General features: G+C 42.9%; 1 protein-coding gene across 4 annotated transcripts in view; it reads left to right on the top strand.

Moving 5' to 3' along the window:
* The window catches only part of GLIS3 (GLIS family zinc finger 3), a 438,277-nt gene that overhangs the window by 336,906 nt on the left and 83,532 nt on the right, over positions 1-17,839 (top strand). For all 4 annotated transcript variants that reach the window (XM_059411957.1, XM_059411960.1, XM_059411958.1 and 1 more), the window contains 2 exons: positions 809-970; positions 5,277-5,387. In XM_059411957.1, coding sequence (XP_059267940.1) covers positions 809-970; positions 5,277-5,387 — 273 coding nt within the window. The remainder of the gene's footprint in view (positions 1-808; positions 971-5,276; positions 5,388-17,839) is intronic.

The following is a 17,839-nucleotide window of genomic DNA, read 5'->3' as shown; positions in this document are numbered from 1 at the left end:
CGGTCTTTCATTTTCAATTCCTCTTTTCATGAATGAGGTAACAACGTTCCTTAGAAAAACAAAAATCGGTGAAACTATAACTTCATTTGGAAAACATTCTCAGCAGCACATGAATTCTGTTCCAGTTCCTTTTTTTAAAAGCACATTAAAAACTTCTATCTCATTAGGTTTGGCATCAGTGTGTACGCCAACAGAGTCGCTCTTTGGCAGCTGAAAAACTCCTTGTGGTAGTTCAGGAAGTTTCTGGTCGTGACGACCCCATGGACACGTGCCTTTTGCATCCTGGACCCTTGGTCTTCAGAAGCCCATCTTTCTCTCGTCCATCACTTCAATTTTTTGTTGTTGTTGTTCTTAGTTTATTAGTTGTAAAAAGTTTCTTCCTTCCTGGTTCCTTCCATTTAGTCCAATTTGGAAATGGAAAAGTGAGTTAATTTTTTAATAAATCTTTAAGACACGCATTACTGTATTTTTATTAACTGAGCCAGATGGTTCACAGCAAATTTTCTCTGACACAAGTAATCACAGAAATCAGTTTGGGGCCCAGATCTGGTAGGGAAAGTGGCATGTATATTAGTGGAAAAATGCAGTTCACATCAATACATGGGTATTTTTAGAAGTCACATTTGTTACTATTTGGATTTCATCTTATTTTTTTGTTTTGTCTTTTACATTTTAGACTAAATACATGCTAAGGACATTTTTTCCCCCCTGTCCCCCAGACCCAAACATTCAAGTTCCTTCTCAACAGCTAAAACTTGTTTTCTTTTTCTTTTCTTTCTTTCTTTTTTATTTTTTTTCCCCCGCACAGTTTGAAGGTTGCAAGAAGGCCTTTTCCAGGCTTGAGAATCTCAAGATTCACTTGCGGAGCCACACAGGCGAGAAGCCGTATCTCTGCCAGCACCCGGGCTGTCAGAAGGCCTTCAGTAACTCCAGCGACCGTGCCAAGCACCAGAGGACGCATCTGGACACTGTAAGAAGGGCAGGAGCTTTCCCACTTCCAGCCCTAAGTCCCGGGGTGAGGGAGTGCCCGTTTGATGGTGGGCTAGTGGAGGGGCTTGCTTTACGGTCTGCAGGTTTGAGGGACAATGCCAAGGGCAGCAGTGGAAACTTGGGGAAGGTCCAGAGGGGCCTCTAGTGACAAGTCATTAGAAATCTCCCACCTGCCTGAGACCAAGAGGTTCCTCGGTGACCTCTGTGTACAAAGCAGAGATGGACCAGGGGCACATAGGAGACTGGAGGACAGAGAACCTCTACCAGGGACTGGGCATGAAAATAAGTATTTAAATACCAGGACATGCATGAATAGATACTATACGCTAGCTTGAAATAAGAAGTGGTTTGGTTTTTGTTGGTTTCACTACCTGCCACCGCCCAGCCACCCCAGCCCTTACCCTGGTTCTTTTCTTTCTGACATAAGAACTTTGAGGCTGGCACGGTTACTGAGTATGAATCTGGCTTTTTGCTTTAGAAACCACCTGGCATTTTCACCTTCAGGCAATCTGAAAAGAATCCGCAGGTCCCTCCCCAGGATTCAGCTTCATTATGCCTCCCGTGCGTTAACAACCGCACAGCCAGACATAACCCGTGTGAGAACGACTGGTTTTCACCGTTGCGCCTTAACTCTCTTCGTGCAGTAACATTTTGTTCCTTTCCTGAGACTCTTCTGTTTTCTGTCCTGTTGATCATCCTCCTCTGCATTTCTAGAGTTTTGAGGCCATTTTCCTTCCTCGATGCCCGGTAGGCAGTGTGCACTTTCTCTCCACTTAACAAAGCCATCAGGATAAATGTATTATACACACCACAGATCTCTCACCCCACGTTCTTGCAAATAATGTATTCATGACAGTACTTTTTCAGTGTTAACATTCTGATGTCTATTATTAAACTACACCAGAATTTGAATTTTGAAAAGATACCATTATTTCTACACACCTTCTCATACATATTTAAGATTCCTCTGATGTTATAGTTGACATATTTATTAAATTTTATATTAGTCTCTATTAGTCATATTGATACAAGTCATTTTAGCTATATGTCACATAACCTTTTTAAACAGAATTATCTCCTAATATCCATAAACGTGATGGTTTGCCTAGTAAATAGCTAGAATATAATTAGAGCACTATGGGTAGAGGAGAGCCCCTTTCTGCTCTAGCTGAGATAAATTCAGTGATTTTAGGACCAACAGAATAGAATATGAAATGAATAAATTTGGTGAATAGCAGGATTTTTTAAAAGGTAGAAATAGGAAAGAGAATAAATTATGTTAAAATGCCCTATGTTGTATGTCTAAAACTGTCTTGGTAGAATCTAATAAATTTTCCAATTTGTCATTAAACTTTATCATGGAAGAATGAACATTCACGAGACAAGATTGTCTTGAGAAATTGCCTCTACTCTAGCTAGTTATCTGTAGTTTGAAAGAACTATTGTGAGCCGAAGTGTTATGGCTCCACAGTACCCTTCTTCACTCGGAGCTAATTTTAGCGAATCAGACTACAAGCATTTTCTGAAATCGTTTTGGATTTTTTTTTTTTTAAATCACTTTTTAAAACTTTTGAGGAAAGCTACCACAGATAATAATTTCATGATTTGGTTCAATGCAGTAGCTTTTAAAACCCAGCTACTTTTATTTTTTTTTTTTAAACACTGCTCTATTAAATCTTTTAAAACCATCAACCTTCCTTTAAGGTGCAGACCTGCCCTCCTGTTTAAATTTTTATTGCATTAGATGAATTGGTAAACTCTTTTAAAATCACGTAAAAATTAAACATTTGTCTTAAAAAGCAAACTGTAGCTGCTTGAAGAATGTGTTACTTAAATTCAGGCCTCATTTCCTTTCATTAAGCACTCCGTATGCTAATGCTGTCAGAATTTTGGATGAAGCATCTTTCTTCAACTCAATGGATTCTTTACTTATCGGAAAATTATTTGCTCCGCAAGGATTACGGAGTTCATAATTCTAACCCTGAAAAGTGTTATTGACTTATTTCTCTATCAGCATCTTAAAATCGAAACAGGGGGAATGACTTTACAGTACATGTGGAAACTATAGTTTGATAAAGTGTAGCACGCCACTTAAAGCTTCGGTAACCCGAGGTAGAATGGCCAGTATACCAGTAGCACTTGGACCAGCACCAGACATTGCTCACTTGGCACATGAATCCCAGGGGGCCGACAGCAGGGGAGAGAGGGAAGCCACCTGGGAGGAATGGGGAGTATTCACGCCTTCTCCAAGAACATCTCAAAATCAAGTACAAAAATCGCATTACCCATTTCTTGTCTTTTCAACCCAAATAGTAGCGACTGTGGTAAAAATAGTGATATTGATTTATACAACATGTTAATATTCCTAAAGTTTTTTTACATGCCACATCTCCTGGAGGGCTTGAAATGTGAGTTTATGTGGTCACAGCATGACTGCCGACACAGATATCATCGAGTTCTCCCCTAAAGCCAGGGCAGGGTAGGGAAGGCCAGTGTGAGAATATCGTGCGAACTCGGGAAAGAAAACTGTTGTTTACCCAATGGAAACTGACGGGCAAGGGGCTTCCACCCATATTGGCTGACTGTTTGGAAAACCAGAGATATGGAGAGCCTCATTCATCCACTGTTTATGGTCAGACTTCTCATACGTAACACAGTGCCCAGCACCCCACAAAACCACGAGACCTGTTGGGTGATTGAGTCAATCATTCAGTCAGGGAACAGATCCATCGCACTTAGAATTCATATTGGGTGTGTCAAAATAAATTCTATATTCATGACTTCACCTTGTGGTTGGAATCAAAAATGGCAAAAATAAAAACGAATCATAAAGATGGCTTTCAGCAGGGCAAATAATGTAACCCATGTCTGTGTTGGCGCACAAAATGACAAGCATGCACGAGAGAACAGGAACAAAACATACAGAGAAAAATATCTGAAATTTTTTTTCCTGGTTTTTTATTTTGATTTGATGGTCTGTTTTGGTCTGTTTTGTTAATGACATAGCAGGTTCCTCAAGCGAGAATCCTCTTTTAGAGACAGGCTTCCTTTTTGCCTCCTTACATTTAAAATCATGTTGGCGGGGCACCTTGGGGGCTCAGTGGGTTAAGCCTCTGCCTTCAGCTCAGGTCATGATCTCAGGGTCCTGGGATCGAGTCCCGCATGGGGCTCTCTGCTCAGCAGGGAGCCTGCTTCCCCCCTCTCTCTCTGCCTGCCTCTCTGCCTGCTTCTGATCTCAGTCTGTCAAATAAATAAATAAAATCTTAAAAAAATAATACAATACAGTACAATAAAATCATGTCGTCACAATTCTAGGTAGTCTCACCTACAGGAGTCCAGGGTAGATGAGGGACTGTAAGTTGTGACGTATGAACACAGTTTATCTTGTGATTTTTTTTTAGTGTAGTTCTTAGATTAGACAGAAAGATTTGTTTTATTTCATAGCTTAAAAGCCATACTCTCCAACCCTGGGAGCATTTTGTTATTACCATAGGTATAGCTGCTACATTTTGAATCGATGTGCAATGCTCCCATCCATTCATTCCTAATCATTACAGGCCAATCACCAGGGACCCATAAATTAATAAGATTTTAGACTCAGCCTTAGGCGCCACACCTCACCTCTCTGAGGAGCATGGGGGACTTGAAGGAGCTAAACCTAGTGTTTTCAATGCATGCAGCCAAGGGCTCAGGCATATAACCCAGGCTGAGTAACAGGACTCCTCTAATCCTGTAATCCCTATAATAATATTAATGTTCCTCTGGCTGAGTTTTCATGTGTCTGTTGTTTGAAAGACCTGTTGTCCCTCACTCACCTTCCACTAATATTCCCTTTTAATTCTCTCCTTCTTTCTTTCTGAATCAGGTTTCCTCTGAAACATTCCCAGTCTTTTCTGGACTTTCCTGCAGCTTCCTTATACCTCAACTCTTAAAGAATGTGTGTTTCCTAGTTTCTGACAGTACCAAAGATTGTTTTCAGGGGAACATAACTGTAAGTATGACTAGAGATGCTTACTAATAATTTCTACATCCAAAAATGCCGCAAGAGGTTTTGTGGGAAGAGTGAACCTCTAAAGATGTCTCCTTGTTTCTTGAAAGTTTGCCCTCCTCTTGGCCTTCGTGCAAACTTACTGGGCTTTCGAATTAAAAGGCACAAATGTTACCCAGCATTTCACCTCAGTCACTTGGTAACAGTTCATTCTCTGAAGTCAGTAGTCTGAGTCAATCTTCCCCAGTTACCTTTATGATTTAACTACAGTTCGTTTCTTTTTTTCTTTCTTATTTAGAAACCTTATGCTTGTCAAATTCCAGGATGCACCAAACGCTATACAGACCCAAGTTCCCTACGAAAGCATGTGAAGGCACATTCTTCCAAAGATCAACAAGCAAGGAAAAAGGTAATTTTGAAAGAGCGTTTACCCAGCCAGGAAAGGCACATTTAAATTGCTTTTGCAATAGTGGGACCACGTGATGGGCAATAGAATTCTTAGACTCCTCCAGTTGTTATATGCATTAGACGCTTTGGGGAGAGGGACAGCTTCATGAAGTAATAGCAATGTGGTGGTTTGCACAGCTGATATAACCAGATGTGAATTTCTGGGGAGGACTCATATAATAAGAATCAGAGAAAATTAGTGAAAGTCCCCTAAACTAGAGAATGACAAAAGGCTTTTATGGAAATTACGTCCACATAGCTAAAGAAAATTGAATTGGGAAAAACAGCACAACAAAAACCCTTTCTGGAGATAAGTGCTTTTTCATAAAATATCAATTGGCTGAAGCCATTTTAGCTCTGAGAGGGAAGGTAGGTGTATCTCTAGGCCTGCTTTAAACTTAGGAAAAAACACGTTTCTTAATACGTACTGTGTACGGAAATTCGAGAAAGGAATTGAACCTAAAATTACTTTGACATTACTGAGGAATTAATGCATCTTTCAGAGTACACAGAAAGCATAGCATCTTGGATTTGGAAGAAATATTAAAGATCAACCAGCCAACCCACCTGATGCTCTCTCTCTCGACCTCGTAAAATCTCTAGCAAGCTGTTGGTCATGTCGTGCTCCCGCACCTTGAGATCTGGGGAGCTTACTACCTTTCATCGCATTTCCCAATAACTGAGTTTGTAAGCTTTGGGGACCAGCAAGTACCTTCTGACCATGGGAGAAAAACACAGACACACTGAGCTGACCTTAGCCTTTTGAGTGTTTCCTTTGCGTCAAGATGGTACTGATTCATGGAAGGGCACTTCGTGGCAAGTGTAAGGGAGATTTAAGATCTAACTCATGTCAAGTGATTTAAACGCATGATGTGATCAAACCCTGTGGCTGCGGTTTCCGGTCATTGGTGCTTCTACTGAACTAGAAATGTGCATTCTTTCATGGTTTATGGGGATTTAACACTTTTATGTTGGGAAATGCTGTGTAGTCTTTTTTTTTTTTTTTTACCTTGAGTTTTTCTTCCTTGAGAGGCGTTAACACAATGCCAGTTGAGGTCTCATATATGGAAAGAATTTGACCTCTTCCTTGTGAATGAGAAAAATGCCCAGTCGGAAGGATTGGAAAATCCTAATTGCATATAAACCCACTCTAGTAAGTCAATTGTTAAAATCATTTTTTTCCTCTATAAATACAATGAAGTCTCTTTTATTGGAACACAGTAAACTGATAACAGATGCTCATTATCAACAGAGGATAACAGATGATGAACTAAATATATCCTGTATTGAACAAGTGCAAAGGAGCTGCTATGCGAGTTAATGACATAAACAAAGTTGTAAGGAAGATATTCATCTTTTTCAAATAACACCATCCTCGCATCCTGTCCGCTATGTCGGCAGGACCGCTGCCTACTGGCTTTCGTCGTTATCTGTGTGTGTGTGTCTTGCAAACTTGACGTAAGTTGTCTTTGTTTAAAAATCAAAACCCAGGCAAACCAGAATCACAACTCTTGAGAGATTTTTTTCTCCTAAATCTGACCATTCACCCCTAAGTTGTCTGAAATGTATGAGGTTTTACCATAATACCAAATCCATTGAAGATTGGGGAGCGCCTTCCCTAAAAAAAAAAAAAAAAAAAAAAAAAAAATAGCTGCCTGGGACAAGAGAGAATGCAGGTCCCACATCTAGTCGAATAAGCCCCAATTCGATAGTCCACGTAAGAAGGTGACCTGGGTTGACAGTAGGTATGGAAACAGAATAAGATATTTTCAGGAATTGTTAATTAATTGCTTTCCATTGTTCAAATGTGGTGTGTCTCAGCCTCTATATAAAGTAGGGATAGTTCTGATTGTGTGAAAGATTCTTGAAGCACTAATTTAAAAAAAGAAAATCAGACCCTGAGACTACAAAATAGAAATGTAAAGACAATTTACAGACAGACTTCAACAGTCAGGTGGTTAGGTAACAAGGATATACTTTCGAGGAGCAATATTATAACTTAATATCAAATATTTCAATATTTTCTCAATCTCGTCTTCCAGAAAATGAGATACTGTGTCTGCAGTGATCAGCTTTTGATGCTGCGCACCCTGTTCCTTGCAAACGGGCGAGCTGGCCGTGGCTGCCTTTTAGTGCCCAGAATTTAGGGACCGGTTTACCATGCTTACTCTCCAAATTTTAACCTGTTTTTTTAATCTGAAGATTTTAAAAATCTGTTACGAATCAGTGATAAATTAATCTGTGGAAATTAAAACGATGAAAGTTGCTCCATCCAATAAAAAAGAGGAAATGCCACTCCCCGGAGAAGCTGTGCGAATGAACCCCAACTCAGGCAACCCACAGTTTCAGGCTTCGTGCCGGTGTACTGGCATGGAATATTTACACGGTATGATGTTGTTACTAGACCTTGGAGAGATTCTAATTGCTAACTCACTTCAGTGCTTGGTATTTGAAATATTTCCTGGCAGCAATAAAAAAAAAAAAAAGAAGAAGAAGAAGAAGAAGAAGAAGAAGAACTAAGAAACAATAAACCTTTTAAGGCAGAATTAAGATTATTTATGACTTTAATTAAAAATTGAAAACTGGCATCATTTCAAAAAAGCCTTTACAAAAATGTGAATTCATCAAAAATTACCATAAAAATTCCAAGGTGATAAAGGCCCAGTGGAGTAATGGCCCCAGCCCTAGGGAATTGTTTTGTTGAAAAGAATAAAACCCTTTTCTGTCACACCCTGTTAGTCATGGACTTGTTTAATACACCCTGCCTGCCTGCTTTCGTCTAATCCTCTTTTTTACCTCCCCCTGGACACTAAATGACATTATTTTGGTCTTAACATTGCCCGCTTTCTGAGGCCCCACTCTGAAACCCAGGCCAGTGACAAGGCACCAGCCGTAAGACAGACGTTCACTGGGGGAGGCAGCGTCCTCGAGAGTGATGACCTGGCGGTGTGCACGGGGCACTCCCCACACCTGTTGGAGCCTAGTGAGAAACCAAAGACCGGAAAGCTTAGCTAAATACTATTCAAGCTACAAAAAAATAAGAAAGAAGAAAGGGGGGAAGCTCTTCTGCAAAGGAGTTGGGATAATTTGGCTCATTGCATGCAGAAAGTAACTTTTCTCTCTGCCTAATGTGTGCACACCCACACATTCCATCAGCTGATGTACAGACTTCCTCCATGAATGCGCCTTGCAGATCTCGAGCTCTTTAAAGAGGGGGCTACACGGATAAGTGAGTCTCGAGATACTCAGGTCACCAGCTGCGGTCTCCAGTGAGAATAGAATGTAGCCTGCAGAGCAGAAGGCAAAATCTGTCCTTCAATTCGGCCTGATAATGAGTGGCAAAATAAGAGAAAACTAAGGCAATGAGCCGCTTGAAATTTCCCTCAAGGCTGTGAGCTTTATCAGAAATTTTCATTTGCACCTTGGAAGTGCCCATAAGCGGTGATGGTGGTGATGGGGGGTGGGGCGAGGGGGGCTCCGTTCAACTCTGGCTTGTTATCAAAATGGACTTTAGAAAGCAAATGCAAAAGAATGCTGGGCCAAAAGTTAGAGACAGCACGCATCTTTTGTCCATTTCACAGCTCCGCGAAGGTGCCAGACTCTGGCTATGATTTGCGAAATGTGTAGTTAACGATCACCTCTGACCCTCCCTGGCTGATGACTTGGACATTCGCAGCCTCAAGCAGCCTGTGATAAACCCGGCACCGGCACCGCATTCCCAACCTGCAGGCACGCAGCCTGCACTTCTCTTTCCTGCTCAGGGGGAAGCCATGGGTCGCTGTCTGGCTAAAACAGAGCAACGTACGCATCGCGCCTCTTCGGGTAGATCTGGGGGCTCCGTGGGCTCTGCTCAGAGCCACCCCCATTTCACTTGGTGAAACAATTTCATTAAGCGCTGCAGAGCTCACCTTGCTTTGTGCCCTTGTTGGGATCTTCAGAAGCTACATGAAAACATCCAGTTCCTACATGGAGGCATCCATTAGAGGAGCTGGTGAGGCTCTCGCTTTCCTCCCGGTTGGTTCTAGTATCATCCGTGCAGCCGGGGCGTGCACAAGGGCACATCATCAGAGGTCAGAGGCCTTCCCACAGGGTGACTTTCCTGTCTGTCTCGTTCTTCCTCCGTCTCTCCCTCTCCCCTCCCCTCCTCTTCTCTCACTCCTTAGTGGAATGTCGGTCCTAGGCACAGATCACGGGCGTAGGATTTCAAGATGAACTAGCTGCCCCCTTACTCCCACGTGTAGCCAATCCCATGGGAAATCCTACTGGACAAGTGATGCTTCCCTGATGTTGAAATGTCCCTAAAATGTTTTGTCGTTGTTGATGTTTGGTGAGGGAGTCATTCACTAACCTTAAAGATTGTTGGTGGCAAATTGCTTCTGTCTCTCCTCAAAAGGATGGTGGGCCCTACCCTCCGGCCTGAATGTCCTGATGCCTCAGTAGAGGGAAACTGATTCTGGGAAAGGCCCTGGATATGCCTTTATAAGGCAAATAACTGTGGCCCAAAATAGTGATGTTAATTAATTCAATTTAAGTGATAAAAACAAGTCGTCTTGGTTTAACACTCGACTCATCGCACTGATTTGAAGTTGAGCCCAGCCGCGTGGAGGCCTGCAGCTTAGGAAAGTGACTCTGGCTCTGCTTTGGAGAGCACTGTTGTCGCCCTGCGGTGCGGACGGGGTGAGGAGGGACCTGAGAATCCCTGTTGGGTGTGGGAAGTGGGGAGGCGGATCAGCTGTCCGTGAAAGAAGCAGTGAGCGAGGAAAAGCTTCTCTTTCTTTCTAGAGAGAGCAGAAAAGCTGTCTTCAGCCTGGTAAATACCGAAAAAGACTTACTAGCTAGCGTCTGAGGGCCTAGAGGCCCAGCCAGGGTCTTTTTGTAAGACTTAAAGCAGTGGTGCCCAAAGTGTGTTTTTGGAACACATCCCACAGAATGTTATGAGATACTCCTTTTAACAAGATTGTTGTTGTCATATATGTTTGGGATATGCAGAGCTAAAGAATATTCAAGGTTTTCTTCTCGCGAGAATTCTCAGAGCCAGAGATGAATGATGCCCCAACGGAAAGAGGACCTGAAGCATTGGTCAGAATTACTCGGCCAACAACATCATCCTTTTCCTCTAGAGCATCTCATCAAACTACTCTTCTAGTAAATTCCTAGAGAAATAATCTCAAATAAGTTCATTTCTTTCATCTAACAATTATTTATTAAGCACCCCACGGGGTGCCAGGCGCTGGCTTAGACTCAGACGTGCACATGGGTACAAGACAGATGTGTGTTCTCTGTCTCCATAGAGCCCCATTGTCTTGAGGAAACCTGACAATAAAAAGGTTAACAAAAGGTGAGCAGCATAAATGCAGGCAAGGACACAGCGTAGGGGTTGATATGGAGGTCACAGAGAAGGACCTCCTGAGGGGAGACAGTCGGGAGTGCATTTGAATAACCACACTGGAAATGAGAAGAATGCATTAGCCCCACAGTTTTTTAAAAAGCACCGTGTAAGTCAAAATACTGTGCCTTCTTGGGGTGGGGGCTGGGCACCTCACTGGTTCACTGAGCTGTCAGCACGTGGGACCCTGCCACAGCTCTGAGTTTAGAAACGAGACCTGAACTTGCCCTCCCGAAGATTACATTCCAACAAGACACACAGACTCATGTGCTTTCCGCACAATCGGAGAAATGCTGTGATCAAGTCTCACAGAGAATGCTTCTGGAACGTGGAGTCTGAGAGTTCCTTTGGAATGATAGACATTCTTAAGGAGTGAAGTCCTCTGGGTTTTTATATTGTCCTCAATGGCTTTACAATACTTTGTCATATACGGCAAAGCAGTTTTACTTCTCCTTGAAAAGTCTGATTTAGGGCAAAAAATGAGGGTGTTTGGTCCAGCTCTGGCCAACCCCGTGAGGCACACGGACCCTCCAGCAGGTGCTATAGTAAGCAGTTGGCCTGTATGGTGCCCAGCACAGCTACCGGATAGAGACGGTTCCTAGGTAATTGCTTTTTCGATTGATTGACAGAAGCTCTCTAAGCTTCTCATTCCTTTTCTCTTATTAGATTTTGTGAATTCTTGATGAAAATGGTTTTGGAATAAAAGCATTTAGCTCAGACTCTCTGCTGCCTAAATATATGTCCTAAATTATCATGGCAGAGCTCACCACAGGTCTCCTCAGGCTCCGAGTTTCATCTCTGGTCTCGAGGCCCTCGCATCCTGGAGCAGTCACACTCCCTCCGCTCACGCTCTCGGCTTCCCGGTTCAGCTTCAGCTGAGCTTTGCCTTTGCAATCCTCGGGCAGTATTTTCCCATTTTGTTTGTATCTTGGCTCTCTGAGCTGTGAAGATTTATTTTCAGGGCGACTTTACAGCGGGGCCTGGATAAGCCTCGTCCAAAGACTTCTCCTGGTGGGTCCCGGGCAGGTGGTGTGTCTTAGAGCAGTGTTCGGGTTGGCGGTCAGGTCGTATGGGCTTCTTTGAAGCAGAGCCATGAATTGTTCTGTGACTTAGCTTAAGTTACATGCCCCTAGTTTTTCCATTTACCATCTTCGCAGCTAGCTCGAAAGGCAGATGCAGGGCCTCAGAGGTGAAGGGGGCCCTATTTCGGCAGAAGGCATAATTCTGTCACATCACCTGCAATCCAGGGCAGTATATTGTAAATGACAATGGGAACAATGGGTTCCCTGAGAACGGAATCTTCTTGCAGGGGGAGTCACGGTTCCGTGACTACGATAGCCTGTCCTTCTGGGTCATGTGGATGCTTGGATGATGGTGCAAGAAAGACCCAAACAAGGAAAAGGAAGCTGAGAATTAAAGACAAACTTGAACTTGTGATATTTGGTTCTGTTCACGGGTTATCAACCTGGGCTCCATGGACTATAAAGGGGTGAGAGGTTCCACAGCTGAATGGATTTCAGGAAACTCATGAAATACCAAAAATTATGTGCAAGATGTATTTTCTAGATAAAGGCTCTAGAGATTTCACTGGCTCTCCAAAATTAAGACAAAAAAATAATGTAAAAAAAAAAATAAAATAAACCCCAAACCCCAAACCCAAAACCAAACAACCCCACAACAGGACCCAAGGAAACTCTGGATGGTGCTATACATATCTGTTACGTTGACTATGGTAATCGTCTCATGGGTGTGTGCATCCGTCCAAATCAACTTGTATATGTTAAATACACGCAGGTCTTTGTATATCAAGTACAAATCAATATAGAAGAAAAGAAGTTTAAGAAAGGAAAGAAGAAAGATTATCTGAGCTAAAAGAAATGCAGGACCCCTAGTGACTGTTTCACATGGCTTTCATGACAATACCCAAAAAGACTCTGCCCAACTAAGAAGAACCATGGCTTCGTGTGCCCTGGTCGATTGCCTTCGACATTCACCGTGTATCTGATATTCTGCTAAGTGTTGGAGTGTAAAAAAAAAAAAAAAAGGCAAGACACACTCCTCTCCCTTGAGGCATCCAGATATGTCAAAGCTGGATTTTGACGAGGGCTGGGCTGATCGGACAGAGAGCAAGCAGAAATGTGGAGTAGGAACAGACAGGAAGCCCATGGACCAGTTCAGAGGGGGGTGTACTTGGATGAGACGTAACGGAGGCCTGGACGAGGGTTAGTTAGCGGGTGGTTGGGATGAACATGTGGGAGGAATTAACGGTGGATTGAATGCCAGGGGCGAGGGCAAGGGAAGGGTCAAGATGGTGCCAGAGTTCCTAGCTTAGGGATTGGGGGACAGACCCCAGGTGGAGTGTCTTCTTCCTCAGGGATACCTCAGTCCTGCTCTTATTGATTGGATCAGGCCCAATCAGATCATCAAGGATAATCTCCTTTCCTTAAAAATCAACTGATCATAGGCATTAACGGGTGTCTAAGAAATACCTTCACAGCAACACCTAGATCAGCGCAACGGTCTGAGAGGATAGCCAAGTGGACACAGAAAAATAACCATCACACCCACAAACTCGGGTCCTTTATGTTAAGATTCAGCTGAGCTTACTTTATTTGAAGGTGACACTAGCCACATGAAAACGGGGTATGGCACACCTTAAAGTGCGGTTTATGTTAGTGCAAATTGATGGCTCACTAGGAAGACAGAAGGAAGTTAATTATTGGATCTCCCTGGTCCTACCCCTTTGTATGTACCCTTCGATCGTTCAAAGCAAATATGTTCATGCCAACTAATTGACAGACACTGCTAAGAGGGTAAAGAGGATTATATTTCAAGCAAATAAGCAGATACTTTTTACAAACATTTTGCATGACATATCAGAGAATTTACAGGACCATGTAAGTTTATCATAATATGTTAACTTTTAAATCAGTCATTATTGTCCTAATTTTATATCAGGCAATGCTTGTTAATACAGTGTGTTTATGTCATACTAAATGAAATAATGACTGGAAAGCTTGCTGCCTGCCCAATAAAGATTTGTATTAGTACAAGAATTACATCATGTTGTCTATTCATAGTTTGTAAGAGCGGCCCCTGGGTGGCTCAGTCGGTTACGCAGCCGACTCTTAATTTTGTCTCAGGTCATGATCTCGGGGTCCTGGAATCCAGCTCTGCATCCAGCAGAAAGTCTGCTGGAGAATTCTCTGTCCCCTCCCCCACACTCTCTCTCTGTCTTTTTTTCTCTATCTCCCCCTCTCAGCCCCTCCCCAAATAAGTAAATCTAAAAAAAAGTTTCTAAGAGACAAGACAGGTTATTAATGGAGTTTTAGTAAGTCAGTTTTCTCTACTCCAGACTCCTCCATTAATTTATTTTTCCCTCAAAGAGATTTTAGCCTTTTAAAAACGGTACCTAGACACTGAGGTCATGACGTAACTGTAAAGTGTTTATATTATCTACCTTGCTTTTTCCTCACAAAGAAACACATTTGTAGTCAGGTGTACATGTTTTAAAATCTTGACCAGACAAGCTGACTGACCTGATGTCTATTTTCATCCAGAGAATTCGTATCTCTGGGTTGGAAATCTCTACTTTTAGAGGGAGGGTTAGATGTTTCATGCCGAGGAGTTTTGCTTTCATGCTCATTTCAACCTTGGTAGTTTCCTGACTGCCTTTTCTAGATTGACAGAAGACTCCTCATTATTTCCTTATTCTTATAATGATTTACTGTTCTATTTCCTCTCGTGTGTGTTATATGTGCATTTCTCCCATCCATGCACGGACTTCTGCATCCTGGACCTGGATTCAAAGCCAGATGTCACCAGGTTTCATGAATGAGTTACTTAACGTCCCTGAGCTTCAGGCTCTCCTTTGCGACTTGGAGACAGTAGCAGCAAGCTCGTAGGTTTGTCGGAGTTCTTCGTGAGAGCACGTAAGTGCAGGGCTTGTTACAGTCCTAAACGTAGACAGAGCTCAGCCCCGGGAGGAGGGAGCCGTGGCCACAGACGTGGGAGGTGATAGTAAAAGGTGTTACAGTCCAGAGGAGACTGGCCTGCCATCTTTCACTGCTGCTGAGGAACCTGGCTTTGAGGAGTGGGGTCAAGCAGCGACAGTCCGAAAATTGGAAGAATTCTCTGGGTGGAGCAGAGGTTTTTCCTGCCCCTCCTGGTTCAGTTACCATCTGGCCTGGAAGTTAGGGAGCCTGGCAAGCCCATGTGTGAGCCTTCCGCGAGGCTCCACATGAGGGGTTTACCAGGCGGAATCCAATCTCTGTAATTTGGATGGTTTAATGGTGACTGTGGTCGTCGGGATAAGAAAGAAAGGGTCTTGTTTTGTCACCTTTCATGCTTTGACATTTCAGAGCTATTTTGTATACATTACCCCATTTTATTTCTTTGGCCTTTAGAATCGGGATACGTTTTTTATTACTACTTGTACTCTCTTCAGTTGGTTTCTGAGAAACGAGAAAGTTTAGAAGTGGAGAGGGAGCCAAGTATGATGCCAAAAGGTGGTATGCTGTTTTTCTACAAGCCCAAAGACCTACAGAAATGTGTACCCAGGTTCATTAATATGACCTAATGCCCAGCTGTCTGATAAGTCTTGACATACTGTTTGCAATCTTGGCATTCCACAGAACCTTCTGGCAAAAGATTATTCTCCCACCCGACAATCTGGGGCCCTCTTTATAAACTGTAGCAAAGTGTCGTGTGACATCTTAAATGCTCACGCTTTCCGCTGTTTGTCGAGGACAGACGAACCCTTGAGTTAACTGTTAGGAGGCTGCACTCTGTTGGGCTGCCTTTTTTAACTGGAATAGAAAGATGTTTTCCCTGAGTGGCTTCTCGGGACGGGTGCTTGCTACACTGCCGCTCCCCGGGGCCAGCTGTGGGCACAGCTGTAGTCCATCAGAATTATAAGCGTCTTTAAATGTAATCACATCCTCCAGCATGGGGAATCACATTTAGAAAGTCCCAAAAGATATTCATAAAGCCTCTTCATGACATCTTAAGCTTTCTGATGATGAAGACAGTCTCTTCTTTTGTTATTTAATTAGCCTCATATGCCCGAACATCATTCTTTCTCTCTCCCCACTCCATATATATGTATATATATATTTTTTTCTCTTTTTTTTCCCCTCCTGTAGCTCAGAAACTCACCTTCACCCTGGAACACCCACATGTAAGCCCTAATCTGTCTTCCCAGGAGGCCTCTTTTCCATTTCTGACCTCGCTGATGTCTGGAGAGATTCTGTGCTAGGATCTCTAGTTCGCTACAATTTTTTCTGAATACCCAGCTTCCAGATTTTTTAGCACGTGGATTGCATTCTGCCCTCTCCGTTCCGTTTTGTTCATGCCACGGAATCGTGTCAGCGAGGGTCACGTGAGAACCGCATGCCCTTTATTGGCTGTTGAGGCAAGCCATCGAGGTTGAGAAAGTTGACAAGGAAACTGACCTCAACGGGCCTTCCAAGCCGCGCTAAGATGTTTAAACATAGACCGTGGTCGGATCCTTGATTTAGAAAGATAATCATGGTGGTCACGTGGAGGATGAATTGGGAATTTAAGGTGAAAGGAGACAAGGCTGTTAGGCTGGCGTATTTCCGTTCATCGATATTCTTTAGATGCGCTGGCTCCTCCGGTGATGACTGCGTCCCGCTGGGCTGTCAGTCAGCTCCAGGATTCTCAGTCTTGTCCAAAATGCTACCATGGGAGACTTTGCTGAGTAGCCTCTTGAACGCTAGCTTCCTTATACATGCTGCTTTCACATAATGGCATCAAAAAAGAAGATAAGGATTCTCTGGTAGTTCTCAATATTCCTATCCTGGCTCCTACTGACATCCCTCCTTCTGAGCCGCTCACCAGCCTATAATTCTTTCTAGAATCTTTCCAAGCATGATTTTAAGAATTCTGATGCTCAGTGGTATTTTTAGTTTCTTTTTTCTCTTCTTTTCCTTCCTTCCTTTTCTTTCTTTCTTTCTTCCTTTCTTTCTTTTTCCTGTTGAAATTTGAGGTACAGATTCCTCTCTCTCCATTTTTGGGGCCTTATCTCTTGGTACCTTCTCAAAGCTTACTTTTATAACCACATTGACAAGTGTTTTGGGTAGCAGAGTTTCCATTCCCTGACGAGCTAGCTGAGCTTTCTGGCTGCTTCCTCTCCTGTGTGAGGCTTTACTCCTCTCCCTCCCGACTTCTGGCAATTATTTTTCTAGTATTTCCCATTTGGCATTCTCACTTATGGGAAGCATAAAAGCCAGGTAGTAGCAGAGTTGTGATAGACATGCCTAACACCAATGCATATCTTTCCATATAGTTTTCTATCACATATAAACATATTATGGGGCCTCTCTGTTTTTATTCTTTTTACTCAGTGGTGTATGGTAACAACCATTGATATTTGGAGTTTTCCTTACACAGTATTTGCAGGGACATCACTGGGCTCTGAAAAAGGAAGGACAGTCGGGAAAACAGGTCAACAGGTGGCAGAACATGTTAGATGAGCAACTCTGTATCATAGCAGCTCTGGGCTAACCTAGCCCATAATCACTGGCTATAGGCATTTGGGTAATATTTACTCACTGTCGACTTTGAATAAATTCTGTTTTGAGATGGCAGCACAAACAACATCCTTGACATCTCCTCCTCTGTACATAAGCAAATGCAAAAATCATTTCATTTCTGTGTATTCAGAATAGCAATCAGGGATTCCTTCTTTTTTAAGGTAATCTTGTTCTTTTATATGAAAAGATATGTACAAGTGCCCCAATTTCCAGGTCTTAAAGACTCAGACATACTAAGGTGCTCTAAACCATGGCCGAGGAACTCACGCTTCCTGTTTTCCCACCTCCCATATCCACCCCGATTATGAGCCCCTTCCCCTATCAGGATGTTAAGATTGAAACTGACCAGAGACCTTCACACAGCCAAACACTCGCAAACTCAGTACTAGTTCTAGCTTTTCAACCATCAGCGATAGCAAGAAGCAGTACGCTAGCACTGCAAACATGCCTGGCAATGTTTATGGCTGTTCA

This window comes from Mustela nigripes, chromosome 9, assembly GCF_022355385.1.
Source record: "Mustela nigripes isolate SB6536 chromosome 9, MUSNIG.SB6536, whole genome shotgun sequence".
In the NCBI taxonomy this organism is placed as follows: Eukaryota; Metazoa; Chordata; class Mammalia; order Carnivora; family Mustelidae; genus Mustela; species Mustela nigripes.
This window is presented reverse-complemented; position numbering and strand designations above follow the sequence as displayed.